The sequence below is a fragment of the Salvelinus sp. IW2-2015 genome, linkage group LG5, assembly GCF_002910315.2.
Source record: "Salvelinus sp. IW2-2015 linkage group LG5, ASM291031v2, whole genome shotgun sequence".
Lineage (NCBI taxonomy): Eukaryota > Metazoa > Chordata > Actinopteri > Salmoniformes > Salmonidae > Salvelinus > Salvelinus sp. IW2-2015.
Genome location: NC_036844.1, coordinates 8,822,590 through 8,831,845, shown reverse-complemented (window position 1 = coordinate 8,831,845; position 9,256 = coordinate 8,822,590). Strand labels below are relative to the sequence as shown.

Genomic DNA, 9,256 nt, shown 5'->3' with positions numbered 1-9,256 from the left:
GTAGAGTCCCGAAGGGGATGCGCTGAATTTTAGTTGAGTTTTTGTGAACAGAGCCCAGGACAGCTTGCCTTAGGGGGCTCTTCCTCCAGGTTAATTTTCTTTGTACAAGCGGAGACGACGACCACGAAGCTATTGCAGGAAATCGCTTCACGTTGTATGTGGTTGGGTACGTGATATGAAAGTCTAAACAGCTTTTTCTGAGTGAGAGTTGTTGAATATATTTGTGGACAACGCGGTCTCCATTGGTGAGGTATCGCCTAATTCTGCTGTGCAGCAATTATTTTGCTCTGGTTCTATAAGCGTTTGTTAGACAAGCTTGGTTAAGCGATTATTTTTTATTGCAAGGTAAATTTGAAAGACAAGTTGCCATTAGAAGTTCGTCAATTTGGTTATTTTGATCCCCATTTTGTGAAAATGCTCCTTGTTTGCCTGGTCAGGATGCACGGTCCGTCATCCAGACTCACAAACCAACTAAGCAGGCAAGTGGAAGCCCAGAGGCGGTGGATGATTTCTGACCTTAGTAACTTGATATGCCGAAAGTAGGTAGTACATTTTTAGACCAGACTCCTAATTGTATGGGTCACTCTTAACATTCCAATTATTCTTTAGATATGATTTCCAACCCTTATTGATTGGCATAAATGCCTCAAACAGGCCTTTCTTGTCATTGAGCCTGACAACCTTTGAGTCTCAGGTCGCCCTACTGAGGCGCTGTAAGACCCAGACAGCTTGGTGGAAGTTGACCGAGCTCTGTGGCGCTGCATTACTTACAAACGGCCGAGGTATGTATTTCCCCTTTTGTTGTGTCCTTCTAAGGGAAGGGGGCATATTATGGTGTCTAGATGGAATTTGTAATCGGCCCTGGTCCTGGCAACATGGACCTTTTTTGGAACATACCCGTGCACCGGCATAGGTTTATTTTTTTGTCTTAACTGCGATCTCATCTCAACGCATTGTTGAGCACTTTGTATGAGCGAGCCTGTCCATTCGTCCTCCGTGCTAGCTTTGTTTAATTATGTACTTCAGTACGCTCCGTGTGGTGTTAATATGAGCTGTCCAGTAGCTCCCGTGTCAGTGTAAATGTAGTAGACACATTCGCAGGTAGACGCACTTTCCATGCTCGGTTGTTGCTGTTCAATAATGGCTTCACTAAAAGGTACACTTCACCGTCGTGTTCTAATCTGAAAGTAGGCCTCACAGAAGGCGTCCGGCTGCGTTTGTTAATCATGGCTTCGCAGTACGACCTCGTGTGTTGTTAATATGGCTCCAGTACGCTCTACGTAGATGTTGTTAGATAGGTTGCTTTCCAGTAGCATATTTCCTCTCCGTGGTTGTTAAGTTGAATGGCTTCACCAGTACGCTCCGTGCTGTTGTCAATCAATGACGCTTCCAGTAGCGCTCCGTGCTGTTGTTATCTAATGGCTTGCCAGTACACTGTTCCCGTGTGATCCTCTGTTAATCTATGGAGCTTCCAGTACAGACATGCTCGTTTGTGTTGATTAATACTTGCTTTCCAGTAACGCTCCGTGTCGTTTGTTAATCCATGGCTTTCCAAAGTATAGCTCCGTGTGTTGTTAATATGAGCTTCGTAGCACCGCTGCGTGATGTTGTTATATGGCTTCAAGTATCGCTCCGTGTGTTGATTAATGATGACCGCTTCCGAGTATGTCTCCGCTGTGTGTCTAATATGGCCTTTTGCCATGATACGCTAGGCCGTGTTTGTTTTTGTCTTTTATCATTGGCTCCGCAGTTACCGCTACATCACTAGCCGTGTTGTAATCATGGTCTCCCTAGTACACTCCGTGTGTTGTTAAATTCATGGCTTCAGTAGCTCCGTGTTCTGTTAATATGGCATTCCAGTTACGCTCCGCTGTCTTGTTAATAATGGCCTTCCAGTACGCTCGATGTGTTTTCCATACCGTTTGCTGAATATGTGCTTCCAGTACTGCTCCGTGTGTTGTTGTTATATGGCTTCCAGTTACGCTCCGTGTTGTTTTTGTTAGATAGTCGTTGTTGTTATATGGCCAGATGACGTCTCCGTGTGATTGTTAATACTGCTTCCAGTTACACTCCGTGTGTCAGTTAATATGGCACTTCCATAACGCTCAGTGTGTTGTTTAATATGGCTTCCAGTACGCTCCGTTCTTGTTGTTAGATATGGCTTCAAGTACACTCGTGTGTGTGTTTAATATGGGCTTCACATAACGCTCCGTGTGTGGTTAATATGGGCTCTCGCAGTACGTCTCCGTGTCTTGTTAAATGGCTTCCATAGTACGCTCGCGTGTGGCTTGTTAATATGGCTTCCAGTATGCTCTCCGTCCGTGTTTTGTTAATCAAGGCTCCAGTAGCATCCGGTGTTCGTTAATATGGCTTCCAGTACGCTCCGTGCTGTTTGTTAATATAGGCTCCAGTACGGCACTCGGTTGTCTTGTTAATATGGCTTCCAGTACGCGCTCCGGTGTGTTGTTAATATGGCTTCACAGTACACTCCCGTGTTTATGTTAATATGGCTTCCAGTGAGGTCCTCCCTGGTAGGCTTCCGTGTCTGTTATATGGCTCCAGTATGCTCCGTTCTTGGTTAATATGCCGGCTTCCCGTACGTTTCTCCGTGTGTTGTTAATATGGCTTCCAGTACGCTCCGTGTGTTGTTAATATGGCTTCCAGTACACTCCGTGTGTTGTTAATATGGCTTCCAGTACACAGGATTAGTGTGAGAGGCACATCAACTATCTTTATAGGTACAGTCAACAGACAGCAATAGGACTCTGTGGACACACGGTGTGGAGTGGAGGGTTTTGCCATTGTCATAGAGAGATCGATGGAAGGAGAGCGAGAGACAGAGACAGGAGCACACCACATCAGCTTGAGTTCGACAAAAGATGGAGACCTTGGTAACCGACACGAGTGAAGCTAATGTATATGTTGTCAGGCTATAGGAATAATCTCCGTTTGAACCAGTCACGCGTGCTCTGCGGTGGACAGCGGAGCATTTCCATTGGATCAGCAACATAAAGAGTTTCTTTGCATCCTGAATGTATCCCAATGACTGTGTACAGTTCACCTAGAGGTCCTCCTCTTCACTCTCATCTCTAATTTGATGGGGATGCGCTCTGCTAATAGGTGGTAAGCTACTTATGGATGACTCACAGAGCATTTCTGCAGTTTATTAAGTAGCAGTATTGAATAAAACACGGTGGCTTATTTCGAGCCAGCCAGGAAAACACATGTGAAGAGAAAATGAAAATGAGGCCTATTGCACCACAGATGTATCATTCCACAACGGCCGGAAAGTTCAGTAACTCCACACAACCTGTACATCAGAGTGTATTCAGAATGGGTGTTACAGAGAAGCTCAATGAGTTTCAGACTGGCATAGAACCACCTGGAGACCAGACCAGACTTGTATTCACGTTGATGTGACATCTTAAAGACTACTGTACTCTCCCTGTCTCTGGTAGTCTTTCTTCCAATTATTTTTTCTTTCTTTCTGTCTCTCTTTGTCACACGGGCGCGTGCAGGCACACCCGCCGCGTGCTCCGGCAGGCGAGTACTCACGGTGACTCTGAAGGGCGTGGCAGCAGCGGCAGGTTCCATGGTGTGGGTGATCTTGTCCGGCGCGCTACCAGGCATGCTCCGTCTGCGGCCCGTTCGCTCCGGGGGCGACTCTGGAGGAGACAGGGAAGAGAGAGACAGGGACGAGAGAGAGACAGGGACGAGATGGAGAGATGAACAGGGGGAAATGTGGAGGGAGGGGGGTGGAGCGAGAGGGGGAGAGCAAGACCAGGTTAGGGAGAGGACAAGGAGAGAGAGAGACAGAGAGAGAGATAGACAGAGAGAGAGAAGAGAGAGAGAGACAGAGGAAGAGACAAGAGACAGAGACAGGAGGACAGAGACACCCGAAGGAGAGGAGAGAGAGAGACCGAGAGAAGAGAGAGAGAGAGAGAGAGAGAGAGAGGAGAGAGAGAGAGAGAGAGAGAGAAAGAGAGAGATGAGAGAGAGAGAGAGAGAGAGCAGGAGAGAGAGAAGAGAGAAGAGAGAGAGAGAGAGGAGAGAGAGAGAGAGACAGGAAGAGGACAGAGAAGAGACCAGAGAGAAAGAGGACCTAAGAAGACGCCAGAGGACCAAGAGACAGAGAAGAGAAGAGACAGAGACACAGAGAGAGAGAGAGAGAGAGAGAGAGAGAGAGAGAGAGAGAGAGAGAGAGAGAGAGAGAGAGAGAGAGACAGAGAGACAGAGAGACAGAGAGACAGACAAAGAGGACATCAGTCAGGATAACGGAGTAAAATACATTTTGTGCAACCAGCTTTGTTTCCAGAAGTCAGGCACAGTTAAGAAACCAGTAGAACGTTTCTTTAATTTTGCACATTGTTTTCATATTCTTGTTCAACTCCATTTCATTTGTTGGTCTCTAAATAGACAGCCCTGGGATCTATCTCGATCTGATACCGCTTTGTCTGTCAATGTGTGTCTGTTCTATGTTCAGTGATTTCACGCGACTCCAGCTAACACGGACAGTGATCGCTACCACTCTATCAGAGCCATAAGGTACCACGTGCTGCAGATCGGGACATGTCCACTCCAAGAATGTGAGACATGCCAAGTATGCACGTTGACACAGCGATAAGCTTCAGACGACAGTACAGAACAGGACTGACATCAACCACGGGTTGCCCTGTTTTTGTAGATGGGTGAACTAACTTAACCCCTCCATTTTAAACTGTAGCAATTAGCGCTTGATGCACATAGCTAATTGTTGTTTTGTTTTGACAGGAGAGGTTTCATGTCTTGCACTGTGTTCTGGTCCGTCTACCTAGTGATCGAAAGTGAACACGTTTCCCTTAAAAACACACAAAATCACCCTTGTCAGATACCGCGCACTTCAAGGGAAAGGAAGACATTAGGAGGCATTTCTGGTGTTGTCAGTGTCGGTAGTCAGACTCCCCTGTCTGTCTGTTAGCCTGTCAGCATTAGCTGTGCTACAGTGAATTAGAACGCCTGCTATGTTACAGGGCTGTCTGCTGTTTTAGCACACAGAGTAACTGAATAAAGACAAGACAAGGTCTGACTGAGGGAGAACACACGCGTCCTGCTGGGACTGACAATCAATGGAAACACCCTGTACTGTATACACCTCGACTCAGTCACTATTGTGCTGACGCCAGCATGCCGTACAAGTCGCAGTAGGCTACGCATGAAAGCAAGCGTTCGAGCTAACTTTCGCACTTTTACATTATGTGAACACTGAACAATCAAATCAAGTGTTATTTGTCACGTGCGCCTAATACAACAGGTATCGACACCGTTGCTTAGTGTGGACTCTCCCTTCATGCAAGTACTGTCAATCTCCCCCCAACCTTCTATAGCAGACACAGTGACCCCCCTCCGTCGACCTCTGGGAGGTCACTGGCAGGCCAATGTTGATCTATGTCAGCTTAGGTGACATCACCGGTCTCTCTCTCTAATTCACTCTCAATTTTCAATTGAAAGGGGCTTTATTGGCACGGGAAACACGTGTTTCCATTTTCCAAAGCAAGTGATATAAACAAAAAAACACTAAAGCGAGAAGACACAAAACAATATCAACCAAAAAACGATTAGAAATGAACAGCAAACATTGCCCTCACAACGGTTTGAAAAAGATAGACATTTCAGTGTTATATTATCAGCTGTGGAACGTGTTTTAGCAATGTGCAAATAGTTGGAGTACAAATAGTAGGGGAAGATAAATAAGCAGATACATATTGGTGGTATTTACAATGATGTTTGTTCTCCACTGGTTGCCCTTTTCTCAAGGCAACGGGCCACAAATCTTGCAGCTGGGACTGCACACTGTGGTATTTCACCTAACAGATATGGGAGTTTATCAATGTTTGATTTGTTCTCAAATTATTTGTGGGTCCATGTGATCTGTGGGAAATATGAATCTCTAAGGCGGTAATATGCTTGGCAGGGGGATAGGAAGTGCATCTCAGTTTCCACCTCATTTTGTGGGCAGTGTGCACAGAGCCTGGCTTCTCTCTCGCCAGATCTGCCTATGGCGGCCTTTCTCAACAGCGAGGCTATGTTCACTGAATCTGCACATAGTCAAGGATTTTCTTAATTTTGGGACAGTCACCGTGGTCAGGTATTCTACCACTCTGTACTCTCTGTTTAGGGCCAGATAGCGTTCCAATTGTATTGATTCTTTCGAGTGTGTCAAGTAGTTATCTTTTTGCTTTCTCATAATTTGTTTGAGTCTAATTGTGTCTCGGTTCTGGGGCTCTGTGGGGTCTATTTGTGTTTGTGAACAGAGCCCCAGGACCAGCTGGCTGAGGGGACTCTTCTCTAGGTTCATATCTTTGAAGGTGAGGGGTTGAGATGGAATGTGTAAGCATTGCTTCCTTTTAGGTGGTTGTAGAATTAAACAGCTGTTTTCTGGATGTTGATACTTAGCGGGTATAGTCCTAATTCTGCTCTGCCTGCATTGTTTGGGGTTTTGCGTTCCACACAAGTATATTTTTGCATAATTCTGCATGCAGAGTCTCAATTGGGTGTTTGTCCCTTCTCGTGAATTGTTGGTTGGTGAGCGGACCCCGGACCTCACAACCAAAGAGGGCAACGGGTTCTATAAGTAATTGAAGTATATTTTTTAGCCAGATCCTAATTTGGGATGTCAAGTTTTATGTTCCTTCTGATGGTGTAGAAGGCCCTTCTTGCCTCGTCTCTCAGATCGTTCACAGTCTTGTGGAAGTTACCTGTGGTGTTGATGTTTAGGGCGAGGTAGGTATAATTATTTGTGTGCTCTAGGACAATGGTGTCTAGATAGAATTTGTGTTTGTTGTCCTGGCTACTGGACCTTTTTCGGAACACCATAATGTTTGTCTAACTGAGATTCACTGTCAGGGTCCAAGTCTAACAGAATCTGTGCAGAAGATCTAGGTGCTGCTGTAAGCCCTCCTTGGTTGGGGACAGAAGCACCAGATCATCTGCAAACAGACATTTGATTTCAGAGTCCAGTAGGGTGAGGCCAGGTGCTGCAGACTGTTCTAGTGCCCTCGCCAATTCATGGAAATAAATGTTGAAGAGGGTGAGGCTCAAGCTACATTCCTGCCTCACCCCACGGCCCTGAGCAAAGAAATCAGCCAATTTTAACTGCAAACTTGTTGTTTGTGTACATTGATTTTATAATGTCATACGTTTCCCCCCCCCCAACACCGCTTTCCATCAGTTTGCATAGCAAACCACCACGCCAAATTGAGTCTCTCTCTCAACTCTTTTTTTTGTGCAGTTCAACAAAAACAAACACGCATTTTGTACGTGCATACCTATACTGTATGTGGTGTTCACTATAGGTCCCAAAGCTACATCTGTCAATCAATAATAAGTCATGTCCTTATAAGGAAATAGTACAGTTTTACCATAAGCCCAATGGAGTACAGGTAAGGGTCCATAAGGTTTGCCAAAGGGTACACTATTACTCTACAGAATACACACATGTTTTAATTAGAAGGATTTAAGAGGCCATGGTAAAGAGAGACTGTAAAAACGTGTTTTCTGGGACTCATAGGAAGAGCAGCCGGTTCTCCTCGTATGGTACACACTGTGCAGATGGTAGCAACATGTGTAGGCATGCAGTGCAATTTGACACACTAATTAGCTCACCACATAATGAGGCGTGTGTGTGTGTGTGTAGAGTACTGCAGATCACAGTAGTTTCCTCTCTCATAGGGAACACATGCAGGGGCCAGCTGTGGATCCTACACTCAGTCACTGGTTGGAGGGATGGTTGGCTACAGGTTGGCTGTAAAGTGTTAAACGCACACACACACACACACACACACCTGTGTACCAATAGGGACTGGGAAAAGCAGGAGATGCACTAGCGAAACATAGGTAATACAGAAGACACTTGTGGAAGAAGAAATGCAAATTGAAGTTGCCCCTGTGTGAGTTAAAAGTATCAAACCTTTACACATCCTCAGTGATCTGAGCACCCGGCGATCTGAGGAGAATTAATTCCCTTGCTGCCATGGCAGCAGCATATCAGGCACTTTAATATTCTTCAAGAGAATATGTATCTTTGTGTGTGTGTGTGTGTGTGTGTGTGTGTGTGTGTGTGTGTGTGTGTGTGTGTGTGTGTGTGTGTGTGTGTGTGTGTGTGTGTGTGTGTGTGTGTGTGTGTGTGTGTGTGTGTGTGTGTCTGGCAGCAGACAGAGGTGTGTGTGTTATCTGGCAGGTCAGCTAGAGGGCACATACAGTAGATGTTTTGTCTTTGAGTATTTGAGTATTGAGTATTGTCTCAAAGAGGTCCATCCTCTGCCCTGTACAATCCCCCCCCCCTCTACCTCACCTCGTCCTTCAGCATCTTCTCGCTCATACTTCCTCTACCTCTCCCCTCCTTCATGTCTTTCTCCTTTTCCTCCTCCATAGCCCGAAAAAAAAACAGCCCTCCCTCCTATCTTCCCTACAGCTCTCACTCTCATCCTCCCCCTTCCTCTACTTCTGTTTGCCCATAAACAGATCTCTCCATCCTTCTCCCTAGCCCTCCCTAGCCTCACTCCATCTCCCTATCCTTCCCTCCATCCCTCTTAACAGTTGGTTAATAGGACAGAGTCTCACACCACCTGGCAGTGTGAGTCTCAGGGGACCTGGGAGATGACGAAGCCCAGATGGCAGTCACCTGGCTGGGCTTGTAACGTTGCTCCGCCTGGGTCTCCGAGTGTAGTTAATGGCCCTCTATAGGAGAGGCTACAGAGCCTTGGGTCTGGCAGGGGAAGATAAGAGGCTGGATGGAGGAGAGAAGTGAGTCACTTCGCTCCTCCTGAGAAACAGTAGGAACCCATGAGAGATTGATAAGGTGCTGGAATCGTAGAGAAGGTGGTTAAACAGTTGTAGAGATGTGTGCGTTTGTACATGCAGTATATGCATCTCTTTCTCTCTCTCTTTCAGTTCAATTACAATTCAATTTAAGGGCTTTATTGGCATGGGAAACACATGTTAACAGTGCCAAAGCAAGTGAACTTGATAATAAACAAAAGTGAAATAAACAATAAAAAAAACAATAAACATTACACTCATAAAAGTTGCCCAAAAAATAAAGACATTACACATTTCATATTATGAGCAAATAGTTAAAGTACAAAGGGGAAAATAAATAAACATGGGTTGTATTTACAATGGTGTTTGTTCTTCACTGGTTGCCCTTTACTTGTGGCAACAGGTCACAAATCTTGCTGTGATGGTACACTGTGGTATTTCACCCAATAGATATCGGAGG

General features: G+C 45.7%; 1 protein-coding gene across 3 annotated transcripts in view; it reads right to left on the bottom strand.

The window, feature by feature from the left end:
• The window catches only part of LOC111963858 (disabled homolog 2-interacting protein-like), a 217,758-nt gene that overhangs the window by 139,281 nt on the left and 69,221 nt on the right, over positions 1-9,256 (bottom strand). For all 3 annotated transcript variants that reach the window (XM_023987410.3, XM_023987411.3, XM_023987414.3), the window contains exon 2: positions 3,556-3,665. In XM_023987410.3, coding sequence (XP_023843178.1) covers positions 3,556-3,630 — 75 coding nt within the window. In that variant the 5' untranslated portion in view covers positions 3,631-3,665. The remainder of the gene's footprint in view (positions 1-3,555; positions 3,666-9,256) is intronic.